This window comes from Myotis yumanensis, unplaced genomic scaffold, assembly GCF_028538775.1.
Source record: "Myotis yumanensis isolate MYYU_CA2020_CCGP unplaced genomic scaffold, mMyoYum1.0.hap1 SCAF_3, whole genome shotgun sequence".
NCBI lineage: Eukaryota > Metazoa > Chordata > Mammalia > Chiroptera > Vespertilionidae > Myotis > Myotis yumanensis.
The window spans coordinates 201077780-201101524 of NW_027223754.1; the positions used below are offsets into that span (position 1 = coordinate 201077780).

The following is a 23745-nucleotide window of genomic DNA, read 5'->3' on the forward strand; positions in this document are numbered from 1 at the left end:
GTAGTTGTCAGATCTGTAATATACATGTCTGATCCTTGTTAAGAAAATTTGACCAGAATGTTAGACTTAGTAGCTGTGGTGCTGTCTCCTGTGTTACATACATATTTACTTAAATAATAACTACAACTTATAAAAATATAGATTTTCCCCTCAAAATATACCCTCCCTTTTCCCTTTAGAACAAGCCATTTGAGAATGGAAATTAAGTAAAAAGAAATTGTCTTCTTAAACTAATTTAAATTTTAAAAATAATTCTTACAAATTAAGAATATAATTTACACTATTTCATATTTTGGGTAACTTATTTTCAAAATCATTAAGTTGTAAGTTATTTTGCTTGTTTTTTACATGTATTTCTATGCAATTGAGCATTGCTTGCTACAACAAACTATTTTATTTCTTGTAGATCAATGATATAATGAACAGTGCAAAAACTGAACATACAGCTATGAAAGTAACTTCAGTGAAAAACAAACCAGATCTCAAATCATCAACTGATTCTAATGCTGTTTTACATTCACCTTTGGCAACTAATGCTTCTAATCATAATAGTTGTATGGTGGATATGCTAAGGAAAAATGAAGGTAATAAAGACAGTGTTTTAACTAAAGCTAAAGCTTTTTATAATAATGGTAGGGAATTTTTGAGTGTTTAAAAAAGTAAATGTTACATGGTTTTGATCCATTTTCAAAATAATAATATAACAAACAAATTGACTAGAGTGATTTGTGATGTCAATTATAAGCACTAAACTGAATAGTAATGAATAATTATGAGCTATGGATTTTAAATAACTATAAAAAATACATTTGAAAATGAAAAAAAAAAAAGAATTTGAATGAGGAAGCTCTTGTATGACATTTGCAATTGGCCAGTGTGTTCAGCGTCACTATCCTATTGCTTGTTTTGTTAACATTTATAACTGTTTGATATTATTTATTTTGGGCAGGGAGTTTATGTCTATCTTGTTCACCTCTATTTTCTTAGCACCCAGAGTCATGCCTGGTAAAGTAGTCACTTAGTAAATATTTGTTTAGCAAATAACTGGATTATTTTCAGAAAGATGGTTCATTTATGAGAGCTGTTGCAATCATGGAAAAGCTTATAATTTGGTGATCTTTATATTTAAAATAACTTAATTTGAATATTCTGAAGCCATATGAGATATAAGCATTGCCTCTGATTTTAATATCTAAAATTATTTTATAAATCTCATTCTGATACATCCCTGACATAGGATCATGTGACTTTATTTTCAGTTTGAAAAAATTATGACAGCTGATCAAATTTAATTCACCTTTAATGATTCAAACTTAGCAAGAGGAATATTCTTTTTATTTCCATTTTTCTTCATAAGTTGATGGCAGATAAAAATATTCAAGGAAAATAATTTCCTATAAGTTTTGTTATTTCATTACTTGTGGAAGAGGAGAGTGCTTTTGTTTTGTTGATTTTCTGATATAAGAAAATTATTTGGTCAAAATTATAGAAACTTGGACCTAAATCTCAACTTTAATTTCTTTCTTATACAGTGGAGCCTTGACTTACGAGAGTGTCCTGACTAACGAGTTTTTTGAGATACCAGCTGTCTCTCAGGCCGATTTTTTGCATTGAATTGACAGAGTACAGTGGGGCCTTGACTTACGAGTTTAATTCGTTCTGAGACCAAGCTCGTTATGGAGCTCGTTAACTCAAATTACTCTGTCAACTCAATGCAAAAAAGCAGCCGGAGAGACAGCTGGTATCTCAAAAAGTCGGTAGTCAGGACACTCATAAGTCAAGGCCTCACTGTAATTTAAGTTAATGAGCTCCTTAACGATCTCCTTAACGAGCTCGGTCTCCAAACGAATTAAACTCGTAAGTCAAGGCCCCACTGTACATCATTTTGGAGACTATTAGACTTGAAAACTGGTTGGATATGATAAATAAAAATGAGTTGAACATGACTCCCAGTGTTGGACATTCGATGGATGATGATACTTGTCATCAAGAGAAGAAATATAGGAGCAAGTGTGAATTTGACTGTTTTCGAGGCATTTGAGGGACATATGGTAAAGATTTCTAATGGATGGTTGGATACTTAGGTCTGGAGTTTAGGAGGCAGTTCTTGTCTGAAAGTATAAATTTAGAAGTTAAGGGTCTCTAACATGTAAACTTCTCAGAGCAGGGACCCTGTTTGATGTGTTCACTGCTCTATTTTACAGCACTTGGCACAGTGCCCACGTGTACTTGAGAGAAGTATAATCATGAATGGTAGTTAAAGCACAGGGAAAACATGTAAAAGGAGAAAAGAAGAGGCTTAGGAATACCTGCATTTAAAGGATCATTTGAAGGAGAGAAGCTAGCTGAAGAGATTGAAAAGGGGTCCCTAGCAGGTTAGGAAATGAACCAAAAAGATTGGTAAATAGTAAATCTTCAATATTGTAGAATGAATGAAGATAAGTTATAGAAAGGAGTATATGGTCAGCATAGTTTACATTGCAGAAAGGTGAGGTAACTTAAAATTGAAAATTATCCCTTAGAAATCATTGCTGTCTGCCAGAGCCATTCATTAAAGTAGGTAGTGTTTTAGGAACCACATTTGGAGAGGGCAGGAAAATAGGGACTGTTCTGAAGGAAATAGTAAGGGGAGAGAGTAACTGGGGATAACTTGGAGGGGCGGGGTCAAGGAAGGTGTTTGTTTGCTTGCTTGAGAGACTTGATAATGTTATGGACTGAGGGCCAAAAACTACTGGAGAAAAAGAATCTGTAAATTCTGAAGAGAGAGGAATGACTGGTGAGAGGGTCCCAAAATATGGGGGAGGAATGGGACCAGGAAGATAGATAACACTTCCTTAGGAGAGAGGTCAGCCCATCCTCTGAAATGAAGAGAAGATGGAGAGAATGGACACAGTCACAAATAACCTTTCTAGTTTAGGGCAGGAGAAGGCACAAAATTGATGGCATTCACGCCTGATGACCTCTATTTTTTCCCCTAGAATGGGAGGTAAGGCCATCTGATGCATGATTTAGTAGAGTTGGAGAACAATGATTCAGTGTTTAGAATGGAAGAGGGAGCTGAGAAGTTGGACATCTGTTTTGGATATTATACACTTTATTTTTCTAAATATTTTCTGCCTAATGGTTAATTAGTATGAGTGACATTTGTGGTGCTCATGTTTATGATTTTAAAATGGAAAAATACCAAGAATTATATGATAAGAACTATAAGATACAACCATTATCTGCAGGTATTATGTTAATAATTGATCTATTCCCTTTAATTTTAGGTCCTCACACTTCAGCAAATATAGGTGTTTTAAGTAGTTGCCTGGACTTAAGAACAGTAATTCCTGAAACTTCTGTATCCAGTACTGTTTGCAGCGCACAAACTATGGTAACCCAGCAGACCATTAAAACTGAATCATCCAGTACAAATGGGGCAGTTGTTAAAGATGAAACTTCACTAACAACATTCAGTACCAAATCTGAAGGTTTGAAATGTGTTTCACATACTGTATTTTGAACCATTTTTGTATATAAATTCATCAAACTTATTTGTTTTAAATAGGAAATGAAATGTGTTTCACATACTGTATTTTGAACCTTTATTTGTATATAAATTCATCAGACTTGTTTTAGATGGGAGTTGCATTTCACTTTGGATTGAATTATGTATAAACATATAAAGCATTTCAATTAAAATGATTATGTAATATACTCTCTGCTGCCTTACATAAAATATTGAAATCATCACACACTGAAACACAATACCGTGAATATATTCAACAATTTTTTTTTCCTTAGAAAAGATTAGTTCTAGACTATGGAGTAACAATTCTCCCAGCTTGATTGATTTCTGATTTTGTAAATCTCATTTTTTTTGCAATTAGGAATTGTGTTTCATCTTTGGTAAATATTTGCTGAAGTTATAGCTGGTTATCAAACCCTGGAAAAATCAACTTTGTGAATTAGTTTGAATTGGAGGGTACATATTTCTAATTATTGTGATTTTTTTCCCCTCTGGCTAATTTGGCATATTTATAAATTATATTTTAATGTGTCTGTTTGATAAGTGATTATGTAAGTCTTACCTGATGAATTGTTTCATTTTCAGTTGATGAAACCTGTGCATTGCCTGCAACTAAGATCAGCCGTGTGGAGACACATGCTGCAGCAATGCCGTTTTCTGTAAGTATATGACCTGGAGACAGTGTGTGTTTACAGACGAGTAAATAGACTTTAAATACTGAGCAGCTTTGTCATAAATTCACAGAAAGATTCATGTGTGTCCTCTAGTAATGATTTGACATAGATTGAGAAATAAAGGGTTGAATAGGAAGAATGTTCACAGTAATGATAAGTGAAAAAAGATACACACACACAGAAATTCATTCATACTGTGGTCCCAATTTTATTAAAAGATACACCTAATACATTCATTTATACATCACATGAGTTCACACACATCCACACTACCATGCTAGATGAATTTTTCTAGGTTGTGGGGCCAAAGACAATTTTTACTTTCTTCTTTATGCTTTCTATATTTTTCTATAATGAAATGTGTTACTTTCATAATAAGAAATGTGTATGTAGATATATATGTAAATTACATTAATGGTTTTATGAGTAAAAGGATATGTTATGGAACATAAAACTTGAATGACTATTGCTAGCTGCTTAATAGGAGAACAACAGAATATTGTGATATTGGGTTAGACATACCTATAGGGTAGCCCAGTGTTCTCTGACATTGGACAATATTATTTGCTGCCAAAAGAGAAGCCAGAATGGGTCTGCATGGCACCAAACTTAAAATGCTAGGAAAGTGCCTCACAAAGATACCAAGATTGTCTTAATTAGGTAAATATAGGGACAATACATGTTTGTGTGCATGTGTGTGCATATACCTTTTAATTTATTTTTAAATTATCAATCATTTCAACTTTATTGCTATGAGCAAGAGTTTTTATTTGACCTACTATTTACTTTTTAGAGTTTTCAATTGTCTATTGTTTTAGTTTTTTTTTAAATCATGATTTTACGGATTTTGATCATATATTTACCATCATCAGCTTTTACCTTTACAGAATGTTAAATCTTAGTGTTCTAAGACTCTTCTCAGGGAAGAATTATTAAAGTGAACTTTTTTCTCTTAAATCTATTTTGTGATGCATCAGCTAGAATGGTATTTGTTATTTCATTTGGAGCCAGTTGTTTTATAAAAGTTGTTGAAGAGAGTTTTTACAACTTTAAAAATGAAAACAAGTTCAAAGCTATTCCTTTTTTTAAAGAAAAACCTTAAAGACTCTTGGTTAGTTGTCATGTGTGATAGCCTAAATAACAAATAATGTGAATTGTAAGCATGTACCTCTGCTGTTATATATTTAAGACAGAAATAAATAACTGAAGTGCACATTTGTTTTGAGCTTCTGGAAACAGTGTCTCATTTATAAAGAAGATGGCTTAAAAAGGTTAGTTCCAGGGATAAGTATAATTCACTTATCACTAAAAGTAGCTTAAGGTAGAGGAAGTTTATTTGTTTTAAAGCAAGGCAAAAAATGTAAAACTGTTTAATCTGTTCCTCTTTAGTATATATACTAAAGTGTATTCAAATTGCATTTTAGTTTTGAACATTTTTTCTCCTTTTAGGTTTGGAGAATCACAGGTATTTCAAGTGCAAAGATCACTGAATTTCTGCTAGTTGTTTTTGAATCTAGAAATAAGCCAGCTTGGAATGAATTTTTTCTTATTAGCTCCTTTTGGAGCAAGTTGTATTGTCACACTAAAGAGATTACATTTTCTGAGAGAGTCTCTGAAATGACAATGTTCTATAAAACAGCTGGCATTTTAACATACCACTAGTGGATTGGAAAGCATGCTAACTCCAGCGAGGGTGATAGTACAGAGCTACTGACCTGGAGAATGCCTGTCACTCCCTGTGTTTGAATTGGCATCCCTGTTTCACTGTCAGTTGACCTAATCTCTTAAGAGTTTATTTACTTATGAACTATTAATGTTGTGGTGTTTACCCATATGCCTATTTGTAGATCACTGCATGGAGTTATTAAATCTAGAAATTTATTATATGCTCAATAAGAGTCTTCATAAATTTTTTTTTCTCTGAAATCAGAAAGAGACTCCTTCAAATCCAGTGACTACAACGAAAGCAGGAGAACGACAATGGTGTGATGTAGGAATTTTTAAAAATAACACAGCGTTGGTGAGCCAGTTTTATTTGCTGCCAAAAGGGAATCAAAGCATTTCAAAGGTAGCTATTGATGTTATTTTCTACACTGTGAGTTATAAGCCTCTAGAATGAGGTGTTGTTTTTTTATGTAACTTTAATTGAAGACACTTGAATGCATGAAATTAGGATCTGTTCACAATCTGTAATTGAGAATTCTATATACCTAGTTATGTTGTATTCTTTTTAAAGGATCTTTCTATAAAATATATCACAAGCAGGTTATTTATTGATTTTTATTTTTAAATCCTCACCCGAGGATATTTTTCCATTGATTTTAGAGAGAGTGGAAGAGAGAGGGAAAGACATACCGATGTGAGAGAAACACATCGATTGGTTTCCTCCTGCATGCGCCCTGACAAGGGCCCAGGCCTGGGAGAAGCCTGCAACCAAGGTATGAGCCCTTGACCGGAATTGAACCCGGGGACCTTTGGTCCACAGGCTGACACTCTATCCACTGAGCCAGACCGGCTAGGGCACAAGCAGGTAATTTAAAAATCTTATACAATCACTGGGCTGGATTTTGAGTCATAAATAATATAGTCTGGCCAGTATAGATAAGGATTTTTTGAAATATCTCTAATTATATTATGTGATGTGTTTAGAGAATAGAATATTTTTCTTACTCTGAACTTTATTTCTGAATTCACAGCTTAAAAAATTTAAAAGCCCCTGTAGGCTAGTGAATACAATTTAAGTTTCCCTTGGTTCTGAAATCCCTTAAAGGAGGACCTCATATATATAAGAGAGACATTAACCCTCTGAGGATTGTGAAACAGATAACAGCGCCAAAGCATACTGAACTAATTTTTATCTGGAATGATAAATTTCAGAGAGAGAATTGCCAAGAAATAGATTGAATCTCTCAAAGATCTGCACAAATGGTGAATATATCATTTATCATTATATTTTAGTTTTTCTAATATTACTACTGGTGTCCCTCTTTTTCATATTGCATTTTTCCAATTCTCGAAAACAAAATAGAAATCTTGGTTAATAATTTGTTAGTATTATGCCTAATAAAATTTCTGGCTGCAGTTTGATTTTATGTGTAAGGAAATACCTATATAAGGCCATAGCAGCTACTTGTTTTTCCTAAAAGGTAAAAAGAACTTAACATTTAGAATCAGTAAACTTGGTTTTGCTTGATTAGTTCCAGCACTCAACAGTGTGACCTTGGACAAATCACTCATATAACCTCTCTGAGACTCAGTTTCCTATGGAGATGACATAGCTCCCTTAAAATGGGATGATGTGTTGGTGCTACATGTTTCATAGAGGTGTAGTAAGAGTTAGGGAGAATATGTAAAAATTATTTGAAAGTTATAAATATTATAATCTTCCCACTTAGAGTATGAAATCCAATTATTTAACATTTATTCAGCATGGAGATGAGATAGTTGTTACTTTGTTTATAGTGATCCTTAATATTTGCTACCTATGCATTCTTCATGTGCAGAATACCCTTGCACTTCTTTTTGTAATCAGTGATTCTCAGCTGGAAGGGCACTTTTCCTCTGAATAAGAATCACCAATTTATGGGCTCCGTTGTTTTGGTGTTGGAGGTCTCATTCCATGTGTGAAAAGGGGGAAATACATAAATGTAGACTAGAACCTTTAAATAATTCATTCTTTAAAGGTTTTGTTTAATTACAAAATAATTAATTGCACCTTTTCTTTACTTTTGCATATATTGCATTTTAGATAGGAAATGCAGACGTACCTGACTACAGTTTACTTAAGAAACAAGATCTTGTTCCAGGCACAGGATACAGATTCAGGGTTGCTGCTATCAATGGTTGTGGAATAGGCCCTTTCAGCAAAATCAGTGAATTTAAAACTTGTATTCCTGGTTTTCCTGGAGCTCCTTCTGCAGTCAGAATTTCAAAGGTGAGATGTCAGGTTAAGACTTGGTTATGTAAATTATTTGAAACTTTGTACATGAAGTAAAACTGTCAGTAAAGAGATTCTTGTTAGTGTCTAATGAAATGGGAGATATTTAAAAAGGGGGATTAAAAGGTTAAAAGAATATTTTTTGCTAATCAATCAATATTTTTAAGGACCAAATTTTAAGTAGAATTACAGCATCCAAGTTAAAGAAAGGGAAATCTGCTATATTTCTTAATATTAATTTTATACTTGTTTATGGAACTAAAGGTTTGTGCTGAAAGAATTTAATAGAATACATAAAATTGAATTATATTTTATCCTAAGGTCCTGCTCCTTTAAAATTTTAGAGAAGAAAATGTCTGCTTTCAAGCAAGAAAAATACCTTTCTTGGCATAAGACAAGCAGACAATTAAGCCCAGATATGTTTTTGAAAAGTGGGCATTAATTACACATTGCAGATCCAATTAAGATAGGTTTTTAAAACTCAACAATAAAAGTTCTAACATCTAATACAAAAAGCATTTTGTATTCTAAAGATAGAGTTAACATAGTAGAGAAAACTTCAGAACCTTTACCTGTTTTTTTTCCTCTCCTCTCTTCAAGAATGTTGAGGGTATCCATCTTTCCTGGGAACCTCCAACTTCACCTTCTGGAAATATTTTGGAATATTCAGCCTACTTGGCAATCCGCACAGCACAAATACAGGATAATCCAAGTCAACTTGTTTTTATGAGGATTTATTGTGGTCTTAAGACATCATGTATAGTGACCACTGGGCAACTTGCAAATGCACATATTGATTATACATCCAGACCTGCCATTGTGTTCAGAATATCAGCAAAGAATGAAAAGGGATATGGACCGGCTACACAAGTTCGATGGCTTCAAGGTAACAATAAAAAAACACCTTTAAATTGAATTGTTTTTACTAAAGCTATTGTGATTATGATTATTTATTAGTAACTGGTTATGAAGATTTGTCATTTAAAAAGAGTATTCTTTGTATTTCTAGCACTTATGAATTTGAATTTGTAAGCTGTTCTTAAAATGTATTTGCTCAATTCTAGATCCAAATAAAAATAGAAAAGACGCAAAGACTCTCTGAGATTTAGTATATGGATTCTTTGTTATAGTTATAGCTCTTTTATAAAGGAAAATAGTAAAATTAAGATAAAAGCTAGAAGACATTATTACCCCAATGTATTTTATAAAGGCCATGTAACTCAGTCATCCTAGGGCTATTGAGGAGATTCTAGTAACTGGCTGTTGTACAGTGTGCTGTCTTATACCGTAAACATTCCCTACATTGTAAAGGCCCTGTCTATGAGTACGTCCTCTAACTTTATATGATCAGTGATCCTCTAACAACTGTCTTCTATTGGGTAATATTTGTTTTACTAATTTTAGCAGCCATTTGATTTCTTTGTTTATATATAGTTAGCACAGAACTTAATGAAATTAAAAAAGAGGCAAGTTCAGAAACTGCTTTTGAATTTTTATTATTTTTCCAGAATCATGGCAAAATATAATGGGTTTTCTTGATTCATACCAGGGTGATATATTGGAATATATTTTTGGCCAAAGCACTTATCTGGGCCTCAATTTCCTCATTAATAGATGAGGGAGTTTTAAAATTTTACCTTTAAGGTCCCTTTCAGCACTTAAATTCTATATTTTCATCAGAAGTGAAGCATATCCCTGAACATTTTAACATCTGTTTTCATGGCCCTAACTTTGCTTTTGCTGAAACTAAAACATTAAAAATTAAAGTGCATGTTCCCCTTATTGCAAAAAGAAAGAAGCACCTTAAAAGGACACAAATTTTGAAATAGTGTTTTAAACATTTGTAAGATTTTTGTAAATGCTCTAAATATTTTATTTTTGCATTGTTTTTACCTTAAAATTGTATAAACTTTTTTACAACTGAAATACAAGCATTAGATAGCTTACTCAGGTTCCATTACGACCATAAAGATGCAGAGAGGCATTGTGGATACTCTGCTCCAGGTAACCTGTTTTAAACCTTTTAGTAATTTCTTGGTTTCACTGCCTATTCAAATCGGGAATAGATACAGAGCAATAATTGCAGAAAAGATATTTCAAACTAAGAACTGCAGTAACTGCAGAGGCACAGGTCTATCTTTTTTGTACCTTATAACCTATGCCAGTTTAGGTTGACTGAGTAGCTATGTCCTCCAACTTAATGTATAATACTCCAAGCAAAGATAGGTTTAATTGTGCAGAATTGATATATATGTATGTTCCAGTTACTAATTTAAAGTGTATAGAATATTTTAATATATAATTTTTGTAAAGAAGTGGGATTTTTATACTACAGTATTTGTAATTAATGTGTCTCACTAATTAAATTTCTCTTGAAGAAAATATGCAAATTGTTAGATGCATACTGAGTGATTTCCAAACTCTAAAGGTAAAATAAATGCACTACTATGGTGTTATTAGAATACCTTTTTTGTGGCTGTATGAATCCTTAATCTTTAAATGTGTATTTTACAAACAATGTTTACAAGGAGCTTCTCTGGTTTGTTATCCCAGCACCACCCTTGGTGAGAGCTTCATTCTGCATTTGTGTAACTCATATGCTTGGCTTTTTGGCATATGCTTGCTTTTTGCACTAGTAGAATTTTAACTTACCTCATTATTATGTTTGTAATCATTTGTATAGCTTCTATAATGTGTCTGATATAGGTTAAACAAAAACGTAACCAAAGTTAAAATAAATGGTAAGCAATTTTGCACATATTAAATGCTAGGGTTTGTTGTGTATGTGTGCGCGTTTAGTTATAAAGAGTAAGAATGAAAAGTTATAGTAAGTATGTGTATCAGGCCCAATTATTTTAATGACCTTTTTGCTTTATTAGAAAAAGGTCTGGCTTTAAACCCCGTATTCTCTATATTAATTAACAGTTTGTATCTTGAAGCACTTCTCTTAATGACAAGGAATAAGCTGATTTTAAGCAAAGAATGGATTATTTGTTTGAGTATGCACATTTATACCTATTTTGTATTTGATTTAGTTTACTTTGCTTAAATGCTTCTACTGTCCTAGACCAGGAGGTGAATATGAACCTTTGGTTCTAACATCTGCCTTATTTTCTAGAGAGAAAGGCATTCTTTCTTTCTGAAAGGATTTGTTAAAATAGCAAATGTTTTTACTTTGAGAATTAGCCCAGAATTTATCATTTTTTTTAGCATTTGTACATTAAATACTAGTCACATTTATCTCTCAGATAAGTGATTGGTGACTGAAAGATGCCATTGAGAAATCTCTGTGGCTTTGACATTAACAGTTAATAAGAGATCTTTGAGCTGTGTGTTCATGACTAGAATGGATTGGGGTAAATAATAAGAGAAGCACATTTAGCTTATGATTGGTACATTTCTAAGGTGAGATCCCGTTGAGTAGCAGTGGGCTATGTAATGCAGATATCATAAGAGGATTTACACTTAGTTAAATTAGTTTCTTTACTCCTCCCAGCTGGGTAAGCAATTCAGATGTACAAGTCTTTGTGCCACAGTCCTCTTCCTGGGCTCTGCAACTTTGGTTCATTTATGTAGTAAAAAGATTTTGATGTTGCATGCTCTTTGAATTATGTTTTCTAAAATATTGTATTGGTTTCATTTTAGTTTAGTAAACTGTTTTTGGCAATTTAACTAGAAATAGGGTATTGTAAACTCACTTTCACCCGCATTTTTTAAAAAATGGAAATAATCTCATTGCATGTATGAGGCCCCCCTGCCCTATAACCCAATCACATAAATATAATGATCTATAAGAAGGTGAAACTGTTGATCATTATTTCAAAGACCTGTAGACTAGCAAAAGTTTGTTCTGATTAGAGATATGGTCTACTATAACTGAAGATATTTTTATTATTAAAAGTGCAGCACTTGTAGCATAAAAATCACTTGTAACATTGGATATGAAGAGATTTTTAGTATTTAAAATTATTGTAGTCATCTGGTCATAAATGAAGTAAGTTGCAAAATAGACTTGGTCTTTCACCATTTAAGGTTTAACTGACAGTTATGTTTTTCAAGATTTACTTCAGGCAGTTTTATGTATTATGTACCAATGATATGTAAAATAAAGCACCTTTTCTACTATTACCAAGTATAGGTGTTATTTATTTTGAACTATATAAAAGAAAATTAGTGATGGCAGAGTAAACTTATAGAAATGTTGATTTTATATTAGTAAGTAAAATAATATAGGCAGGTTCATAAAGAATGGATTGTGTCTAAAAATTTTGTTTTTAAGTTAGTGGATTGTGTTAGGTAGTCATTTTCTTACAGAAATGTAAAGCCTAACCCTATTATAGCTGAACTAGTCTGTTTGTAAGTAAAAAGGTAAATAGCTCCAAAAACAGTCTAAACTGGTCAACTCTTTTTTTGTCTTCTACTTACTCTTTAAATTATTTTTATTAAAGCATAGTTGGCATATAGTATTATATTTGTTTCAGGTGTACAACATAGTGATTCAACATTTATATACCTTATGATGTGATCACCACGATAAGTTTAGTACCTGTCTGTCACCATGCAAAGTTATGATGCTATAATTGACTATTCTCTGTGCTGTACACTATTCATCCCCATGCATTTTTCATTTATAACTGGAATTTTGCATTTCTTATTCCCGTTCATCTTTTCACCTATCTCCATACCCACCTCCCCTTTGAAGGTTTGTTTCTGTTTGTTCTGTTTATTCATTTATTTTGATTTTTTTTGGATTCCAGATATAAGTGAAATCTATTTAATCTTTTTGTCCTTATGCTTTTCACCCATTTTTAACTCATAGCAGCCAGGCTTCTGTCCTGCTACACCATGGAAATGGATCTTGCAAAGGTCAAGGATACTTCTCATTTCCCAGATCCAGTGAATTCTTTGATTATACTTAGTCCTTTTAACCATTCTCTTGAAACTTTCACAAGTTTTTTTTTAGTTTCTTTGATACCATGCTCTACCTTTCTTTATGTATTTCTGTCTCTTTTTCCATCCCTATTGGTCTCCACCCATTTTTTCAAGATTCAGGTCAAATTTTGCCAACCTTATGAAATGAAGCCTTTCCTGACACTCCATTTCCAGGTAGATTCTACTCCTTCTTCTCGTACCCCCACTGTCCTTTGTTAAATCTTCTGTCACAGCCGCCTCTAGACTGTGTGCCCTATTTGTTAGAATTGTTCCTCTCCCTCTGCCAGGTGGTAGATCTCTGAGGCGGAGACTGGGTCCTTATGTCTCTCCCATATTACCCACTTAGCTGGTACTTAAATATTTCAACAAATTATTACATAAAATTGTCACCTTTATATCTCTCCATACTCTCACTCCCCTTTATCAAGTTGGAGTTAAAAGGGGAGGGAGGCTTTGAAAGGGAAAGAGTTTTTAGCAGATTTAATAAGGCTTTGGAGGAAATGAAGACTCCAGCTTCGTCTTCCCCTGTCCTGCTATTATTACTTAGGTTCCTGAGAGAAGTTCTGGGATAAATAAGGGATATGTCCCATATTTACTAGGCTAAAAGGAGTTTAATGTAAGTGTGCATGGATCTCATGAGGAAGCCTTTGGTCTAAAAGATCTCAGCATTTAGTGTGAAACCAGTGGGCATTGCTGGAATATGATTTTAAACATTGGATGATCAGGAAAATGAGCTAAAAATATTTTCAAAGTTAATTTCTCTGTGTCCCTATAGGAAAGCCATGAGTAGTTGTCTAACATTAGAAAAAGCTACCTATTATTAATATTTAAGCACAGGGAACTGCTGGAGGACGTGGAACACCAGCATTAGAGCCACACTGGATTCCGTGACATTTCCAGTCAGGTCACTTTGTCACCTCTGAGCTTGTGGGACAAAGGATTCTTACACTACTGGAGAACAAAATAACATTGGCACACCTTCCTTCCAAGTTTCCCAGGTGTAGTTGGGAATCCCCATACTTATATATATTCTTATGATCAGGAAAAGACTTTTTTTATCAGGCGTGGAAAAACATGAACTACAACATTCTACGTAGAAACAATTTCTATAAACTGAATGAAGAGAGAAAGGCTATAAAATTCAAGGATATCAGCATCCTTGTTAAAAATAGATTATTTTATTAATATCCATTTGCTTCTTTTCCAACCTCTGAAGAACTAAAATTAGGAAAATGTCCACTTGTGTGACTATTCCTCTCAGCGCAGACATCTGAAAATGAGTATGTTGAAGGTTCTTTTGTTTTGCATAGTTGATATCTTGCATAACTTGATTTGAGCAAGAAGCTTGTACTTAAAGTTCATGAAATTCACAGTCTGACTACTGTGCAGTACTTCAAATTCAAAAGTCTTGAGAATACAGGGTTATGAAGCCTTTGGCTTTGGATAGAGAGAAGGGTAGGAAAGTCATAAATGTGAGGCTGTGGAGGGAACAGAAGGATTTCCTATTTCCTGATTTGATTTGCTAGTTCAGCAAAAAGTCTTTGCAGAATGCTCAGAGATGTCAGGGTGTTTATATACAACCTCTGAAGGTGCAAAAAATATGGATTGGAAGCATATCAGATATGAAAGTTGTAGTAGAGAAGAAAATGGTCCCTCATCTACCCACTCCCCCTTCCTGGTCTCCTTACCACCCAGAGACAAGAAGCTGAAGACTTCATTCCTTACTCAGCATGAGAATTGAGAAGGTACAAAAAGAACCCTCTGTGTCGGAGCATACACACGTTAAAAATCAAAAGTAGCAGCTGGTATTTGTTTTTGAACAGAGTTAACTCTTCCCACCAGCAAATCATGGTCCAATACGTGTCCAGCTCTGACCAAGAGGATTTATCCGTTCCTCCTCCTATCTGGGGAGATAGAATGGAAGTTCCCTAAGCACTTGAGAAAGGTTCCCTCCTACTTTCTCTGTTTCTTATAGGAGACGGAGGAAAACGCTACAGGTGTGATAATTACCATCCAGTATAACAAAGGTGTGCGTGTGCCACTCGTGGCTGCGTAGCATGTGAGAGAGTGGGCATTGTTCCGAAGGTCCAACTAACTGCTCGATCCAAAATCATTTTGCTCTCAGTTGCAGGCAAGCACCCTCTGGTGGCATTGTCCATGCCAGCTTAAATATGGGTAGGATTTGGGTCTTGTAGCCACCTGAGATTTTTTAAATGGCAACAGCAATGTCTGGAACTTTCTGATGAGCTGGACCTGGGGAATCTACTTCCTACTTCCCCATTTCCTGGGAGTGGTTTGCCAGCCATTTACTGCCGGGCTTAGTCTACCTCTTGCACCAACTCCTTTAGCCTGCCCTGTTTGGGTATAGGGAACAGATAGTTTTAAGATCTCTTTTTCTCAAATTTTTAAATAGTATACTGAAATTGGTAGCTAATACCCTGAATCAGGAGAGGACATTGTACCTTAACTGTATCTTGTTTGATCTGCAAAGTATCACTGCCATTGATGAACTTGACAAAGATAAGATTGCAAAATGTTTTATGACATCTGAGTGATCAGCTTGGCACCTACGACCGATCGATGTGGAGAAACTGTCAATAGCTATGCGCTTTCCATGTTTTTTTATTACTTAACAAATAAATGCATTATTAGAAGAATGTGCCAAAGAGAATTTGTGCTTTTGAAAGTCAACTGAATTCAGTAAAGAGACGGTGTCCTTCTCAGTTTATTTTGGAATTTGCATCATCTATCATTTCATTCTCCCTTTATTCAAATAATTATGTCCAGTGTACAAAATAACCAGTTAACCAGAATTATGCTAGTGACTCTGAGCCTGGCACTGCTTATAATACCTCGTAGGATCCTGATCCTATGGGAACTCAGTTAACTTCTGTAAGAAATAGCCCATGCTCATTCCTTTTCTCATATTATCATGCACTTCTTCCCACCAGTTACAATAATTGGTTAATTTGCAGGGCACAGAAGTGGCTGAAATATTGGGGAGATGTTCCCTCTCTTTGTTGATGAAATTATATATTATATAACCTTATGCCATTTTTCTTTTATATTTTTTGTGAAATAGCTGATCATGCATATGGTCAACCAGCAGCTTAAGAACTAGAACATTCTCAGATGCCTAGAGTCCTCCGTTTGTCCTCTCTTCACATACACCACACGAGGCAAACATTATTCTGGATATTTTTGTTAATAATTCCATGTTTTTATTTATGGTTCTACCATCTATGTCTATATCCCTAATATGTTGTTTAGATTTATCTGTTTCTGAACTGTTATGTAAGTGGCATTATGCTGTATGTATTATTCTGTGACTTTTTTTGACAATTGTTTTTGAGATTCCATCCATGTTTATACATGTAACTGTATTTCATTTGTTTTCACTGCTGTATAGTATTCCATTACCTGACTATACCACAATTTATCTGTTCTGTTCATGGAGATTTGGGTTTCCAGTTTTTAGTTGTTATGAATAACGCTGCTATCAACATTCTGCCAATTATAATGTAAACTCTGTGCAGGCAGGGGTTTTGTCTGTTTTGCCCATTTAGACATTCACAACGTCTAGAACAATGCCTGGCACATGGTAGATGCTCCACATCTATTTGAGGAATGAAAGAATTTTTGAACATGTATCCTGGTGGCACATGCTCAAGAGTTGCTCTTGAGCAGTTTTTTTCAAAGTGTCGTCGGGGGACCTCTAAGGGTCCCTGAGACCCTTTCAGGGGGTCTCTGAGGACAAAACTATTTTCATAAAATCCTAAGACATTATTTGTCCTTTTCACTCTCATTCTTCATGAGTTTAAATGTTTTCCAGAGTTATGATGACATCATCACACCGATAGCTAATCAAGTATGTACCTGTGTATTCTGAAAATGTCTCTTAATTTCTAATACGGCAAATATTTATAAATATAACCCACATGAACAACAGCAATTTGAGATCATCAGTAATTGTTAAGGATGTAAAAAGGCCCTAAGACCAAAAATTTGAGAACCGCTGCTCTAAGAAGCAGGTTTTAGTTGGCTGTGCAGAACTGTCTGGTAAAGCATTTGTACCCATTTACACTCCCACTTTGCAGTGGTTGAGTGGCATTGCTCCACGTCTTAGCAAACTCGTAGTCTTGACTGTCTTTTATACTCATCAATTGGATAGCTATTATATTGTGTCTTACTGTGGGTTTCATTCAAATTTCCCTGGTTATTAATGAAATTTAGTTTTTTCCCCCCATATGTAAACATGTTTCCTTTTCTGTGAAATTAGTTTTTTCCCATATATAAAAATGTTTTCATGTCTTTTGCCCATTTTTCTGTCTGGTGTGTGTCTTTTTTCATTGATTCATATTTCTTTATATATTCTGGATACCAGTCCTTTGTCATTTAAACATGTTGCATATATCTTCTCCCAGTTTGTGTAATATCTTTTGTAATTGTATTGAATCTGTTGATCAATTTGGAGAAAATTGATTTTCAATAATGAGTCTTCTTAGCCAGAAACATTGTATGTCTTTCCATTTATTTGGTCTTTTAATATCTCTCAATAAACTTTAATAATTTTTCTCCATAAAGGCCTTCATGTCTTAGATTTCTTCCTAGGAGTTTTGTATTTTCAAATGCTGTGGTAAGTTTTTTTTTTTAAAATACACTTTTTATTCTAACTGGTTGTTGCTGATTATACATATACTAGGGGCCTAGTGCACAAATTCGTGCACCTTGAAAGGAACTGAGGGCCGCGAGGCTGCGGTGGGCACAGGGGCAGGTCTAGGCCCATCCTTCACACCCCCTCCCGGCCCCTCCCACCACAGCCCCGGTCCCCTGTCTGCCTGCAGCCCTACTCCTGCTGCTGCCGCTAGCCATGTGCTTATGGCGCCAGCCCCGCTCGCACCCACTGACAGTGTGGAGCGATTGGGGCTGGCGCCAGCAGCGGGTGCAAGCAATCAGGACCTGCTCCAGGTGCTGGCAGCGGGTGCGAGTGGCGGTTCCAGCGCAAGCTACAGGTGCAAGCCAGACTGGCACCAGCAGTGGGTGTGAGTGGTGGCTCCAGCCCTGATTGCCCCTCAGGAGCAGGGGGAGGTGGAGAAGCCCTGAGGGGCAATTGGGACCAGCAGCCACCACTTGCACCTGCTGACAGTGCCTAGCAATCAGGGCCAGTGCCAGGTGTCGGCAGCGGGTGCGAGCAGGGCCAGTGCCAGTAGCAGGTGTGAGTGCCGGGCAGGACCATGGCACGCAGGAGCAAAGAATTTTCAGTAACCACCAGAGGCTCACCCCAATGACAGTAACTGGCACCCCGCCTTGGTCTGGCGCCCCCGCTCACCTCCACCATCCCGCTGTGGCCAATGCCCACCATGTTCCATGCTCTGCTGCCTGTTGCTGACGCCCACCATGTTCCGCGCTCGCCCCCTGGTGGTCAGCGCACATCATAGCAACTGGTTGTTCGGTTGTTCTGCCATTCGGTCTATTTGTATATTAGCCTTTTATTATATAGGATTGTTACTATGTGTTGATTTTTGGATCCAGCAACCATGCTAAACTTTTATTCTAATAATGTATCTAGATGTCCTTTTGAATTTTTATATAATTATATCATCTGCAAATAGTGAAGTGTTCTCCCTTTCTGACCCTTTTACCTTTAAAAACATTTCTTCTTACATTTCTGCAGTGGCAAGGACCTGTAGTATAGTAGAAAAGAACTGATAATGAACATCCTTGTCTTAGCCCCGACTTAAAGGGAATGCTTTCAACATTTCAGTTCAGTATTTTTCCCCCACAAAAGTCCCTTATTGGGTTAAGGAGGGATTCCCTTCTAGTTCTAGTTGGTTAATAGTTTTATTATGAATGGATGTTGAATTTTATTACTTTTTATCTATTTAAATGGTAGAATTGTTCTTCTTAATGTTAATGTATAAAATTATGGTAGTTGACTTTTTAATATTCAACCAATCTTTAATTCCTAGGACAAACCCAACTTTGTCATGGGTGTGTGTGCATGCACTCGTGCATTTTAATACATTGCTGGACTCGGTTTGCCAGTGTTCTGTTTAGGATATTTACGCCTATATTGGTGAGTGAAATCGGCCTATAATACTCCTTTCACGTCTAGTCGTAGTACCAACGTTAGACTAGCCTCATGAAATGAGTTTTTCAATTGTCTGGAAGAGTTTCAGATTGGACCTTGTCTTTTATTTATTTAACATTATTGACTTCACAGAGGAAGGGAAAGGTGAAGAGAGAGATAGGAACATCAATGATATGAGAGAATCATTGATTGGCTGCCTCCTGCACACCCCACACTGGGGATCGAGCCTGCAACCCAGGTATGTGCCCTTGATGGGAATCAAACCTAAGACCCTTCAGTCCATAGGCCCACGCTCTATCCACTGAGCTACACCGGCCAGGGCTGGACCTTGTCTTTAAGGCCGTTTGTCATTAAGAGAAGAATTTTAACTATTGCTTCCATTTCTTTAGGGGTTGTAGGATCATAAAGATTTTATATTGAGTTAGTTTTGTATATGTGCTGCCAAAGCAAGCACACAGTTTTGATTAATATTTTTTTTCTAGTGATTTCTCCATTTCATCTTAGTTTAAAATTTTTTTTATATGAAGCCATGTTATCTTTACATTTTTAGTTTCCATAGCATCTGTAGTTATGAGCCTTTCTCATTCCTATTAGTTTATTTCTGCCTTTTTAAAAATTAAAATATTAAATATTCCAGAGCTTTGAATATTAGCCCAATTGTTATTTTTAAAGTTATTTCCACATGCCAGGGTGTGTTATATATTTGTTTTTTAGTGGAGATGCTGGGGACTGAAGTGTTATAGTTTATTAGCATTTTGTAGAGAATATGAGCTATAAGGTTTCAGTTTTCTGAAACGAAAATAGCTTTATGATTTATCAAGTGATCAATTTTCATGCATGTTCCACATATACTTGAAAAGAATGTGTGGTTTACGGCCATACCACCCTGAACACTCCCGATCTCGTCTGATCTCGGAAAAGAATGTGTGTTCCCCAATAGTGGAGTATCATGTCTATTAAATCAAACTTGTTAGTAGTTCTGTGTAAATCTCTGTACTAATTCACCTTTTACTTGATTTCTTATTTCCTGAAGTCTCACGATCTGATTATGATAGATTTTTCAATGTCTCTTGAAGTTATTATTTGCTTTCTTTCTTTTTTGGCTTTATTATTAGATACATACTAATTTAGAATACTGTCTTCCCTGGTGAATTTTGGACCCTTTATAACCAGGCAGGGACTCTATCCCTATGAATGTTGTTTGCTGCCTTAGTTTTATTATTTTGTTACTATAGCAAGATTTTGGTTAGTCTTTATCTGAATATCTTAAATCTGTCTTTGGTCTTATATTTTGAATTTGCAGGAGACACACTCAAAAGACCAAAGGGAAACTATCTTTTTAATTGCATAGTTTTGTACATTTATATTTATTGTGATTACAAATATAAGTTGGATTTATTTCTAGGTCCTTGTCCTAAATTATGTCTTGGGTTTTTTTTTGGGGGGGGGGGGTGTTTATTTTTCCCCCTCTATTTGTTGGGTTTTTCTTTTTTTAGATCTTCACTAGAAGATGTTTTTATTGATTCTCAGAGAAACATGGATGTGAGATAGAAACATCCAATGGTTGCCTCTTGTACATACCTTGACAGGGATCAAACCCGCAACCTAAATATGTGCCCTGACTGGGAATAATCAAACTGCAGCCTTCTGGTGTATGAGATGACGCTGCACCAACTGAGCCACTTGGCCAGGTCTTTATTTCAATGAGTTTTATTTGGTTTACAAATCTTCTTGTTTGTTCTCTGTGATCTTTTGCTCATTGTTCGTATTTTCCATGCTTCTATTCCTTTACAAATTACTTTTTCCTTTAGAGTCCTTGTGAGTGATTCCACTGTTGTACACACTGTGTTGTTTTTCCCTCATGGTGCCATTTTCCCTCGAGTTTAAACTTATTTTCCTTGGGAAATAGGAATTATTTGGAGCATGGATTGAAATTGAGGTCCTGAGGAGAGTTTGCTCTGCCAGACACTGCAGGAGGAGCTACCAACCTGAAACCACTTGACCAGCTTGAAGGTTCTATAATTTCAGATCACAAACATGGAGGGCTGGCCTGTCTGAATTTGAGGGAGCTGGTGATTTATCTCCCGCCATCCAGCACCACAGTGGAGGAAGGCAAATTTCCTAGTGCTCACTTTTCTGTGGTGGCCCTTCTGGACTCCAGTGAGCCTCAGGCTTTAGGTCCAGTCCCCCCGCTGCTGCTGTTTCATGGTCTCCAGTTCAACACAAGTCTCAGGGCAAAGTGGGATTTGGTACTGTCTTACCTCACAGGTTTCCTATTTTCACCTCATTTTGGGAGTTTTGCGATGACTTACTTTCATGTAAATTCAGTGGTATATTTTAAGATATTGTGTATTACTTAATATTAATTTACAATGTTGCTTGTATTTTATCCAGCATTTAGTTTTATAAGCTGGGGGTTATTAAGGGTATCTAGACTGCCTTTCAATTGGAAATGACGTCCAAATTAAAATTTGCTTTATTGTGCCCTTGATGTAAGTAGGAAACATGGTAGTGTATAGTCTATACAGAATTCCAGGGTGCCAAGCTCTCTGCTTTGCACTGTTCTACAAGATAGCACTTTTATGAGACTGCTACTTGCAAGGTTAGAAATGTACAAAAACCATTCTTTAGTTATACTCTTCCTCTAAAAGAATGGCTCTGCCATTTCCTTTAATGGCTGTCAGCCCAAATTACTCCTTTGTGTTCTTTGATTAGTCATTGCTTTGGTCTGAAAAAAGGATTTGGATCTGATTTCTTGTAAACATAGGATTGGGGATTATCTATGCATGAATAGGCCCCTTGGCATACCTGTCCTGGCTGAAGGCACTGTCTGTTATGACTTATCTTTTGCCCAGCAACTTGTTTTACATCAATTACCCGGTGTTTAAGGTTTGAAAATATCTTTCATTCACATGTACTCTGAAATTGAACTTTGGAAAACAGGTGCAAAAGACACAAAATTGTTACTGTTTGTTTTAGAGGATGAAGACGACCTAAATTATACCTTAGAGCAGTGGTTCTCAACCTGTGGGTCGCAACCCCTTTGGCGGTCGAACGACCCTTCACAGGGGTCGCCTAAGACCATCCTGCATATCAGATATTTACATTATGATTCATAACAGTAGCAACATTACAGTTATGAAGTAGCAACGAAAATAATTTTATGGTTGGGTCACAACATGAGGAACTGCATTTAAAGGGCCAGAGGTTGAGAACCACTGCCTTAGAGGCAAAAGTTTACGCTGGTGTCAGAACTTTTTAATCTTACGTATTTTTGTAGCAGATGGAGAAATTACCTATCAAACTTATAACTTGCACTCCCAGAACTAATCCATGGACATTAGGTTACTATAGACAGAGCCAGCACATATCTGACTTTTGGGGGGCACACTTGCTGGCATTAACCTTGGCATAGGAGTTCTTATAATACATTGCCTTGCACAAGTATCTATTTAATATGCAGTGCAAAAGAAAACTTTCTGGAAGCATGGTCAGGGAAACCTGTATGTACTATTGCACAAGTTTACATTTTGAAAGGTGATGGCCAGAAGCCAGAGAAATTAATCCATCCAATGTCAGCTGTGACGCATGATTTGAAGGGATTCTATAAAATCAGGTATAAATAAAAAGTCTTGAAATAAATATCTAAGGGACTATAGCTTCATTAGCTCCTATCTGCCCCTTCTCTGTCTCATAATAATAGAGATGCTTTACTCCAGAGAGAATTTTACCTTCCTAGTGTCATATAATTGGGTATGAGGACGTTTTAAGCTATTTGTATTTCTTTTCCTCCTACTGTGTAGTATCTATTCAGTATTTTCCTTTCTTTAAAAAAGAAAAGAAAAAAAAGCCTGTTTTCTGGATGGCCTTGGTGTGTTAAAGGAATACTAGTTACCTTTAATAATGCTAACTGAACATAGTTATGAGGGTCCAACTAAAAGGATTTCCTACAGCACTAGCAATTAGGCATGAAACATGGGAAAAAAAATAGCTTCTACCATTTGCTAAGAATGAAATCTTGCAGTGCAAGATTTTTTAAAAAAATCTCTTAGGGAAAGTTATTTTATCAACAGTCCCAAACAAGAGAATATTTGTTGCTTTATGTGATAAAATATACTTTTCAGCTACTCATATAAATGATACTAAGTTAAGAGCTACACCAAAAGCTAGTCTATTTTAAGTGCATATTTTTGGTGCCCCTGAATTAGATAATTTATATCTTAACTTTTATATATATTCTATCTATGACTTAGTCTCTGAGCCCATTTCTCTCTTGGGTATTTATAAAAGCAGTATGTACAAACTTACATTTTTTAAAACACACACTTGTAGGTTAATGTAGGAACTTACATACTTACGACATTCCAGAGGGGACGAAAACATATTCAGTTCAGTGCAACATAAGCCAAGAAAGACTCCATCACTACCTCTTACGTGTGTAAAAGGAGATTATGTACCTGGCACATGCAGAATGCTAAGATTCTCTCAGAGTATGAAAGTCACATAACCCAAAGTGACCTGGTTTTACCTACTTTAAAGCTTTTAGTCAGGACTATTAGAAATTTGTTTTGGTATATATTAAAATTTTAAAGTTGTCTAA

General features: G+C 35.5%; 1 protein-coding gene across 7 annotated transcripts in view; it reads left to right on the plus strand.

The window, feature by feature from the left end:
- Positions 1–23745, plus strand: part of HCFC2 (host cell factor C2) — a 63214-nt gene that overhangs the window by 26469 nt on the left and 13000 nt on the right. For 3 of the 7 annotated variants that reach the window (XM_070410934.1, XM_070410937.1, XM_070410938.1), the window contains 6 exons: positions 407–584; positions 3270–3473; positions 4097–4170; positions 6116–6253; positions 7934–8119; positions 8723–9008. In XM_070410934.1, the coding sequence (XP_070267035.1) occupies positions 407–584; positions 3270–3473; positions 4097–4170; positions 6116–6253; positions 7934–8119; positions 8723–9008 (1066 nt within the window). The other 4 variants (XM_070410936.1, XM_070410935.1, XM_070410940.1 and 1 more) reach the window with 4 other exon arrangements.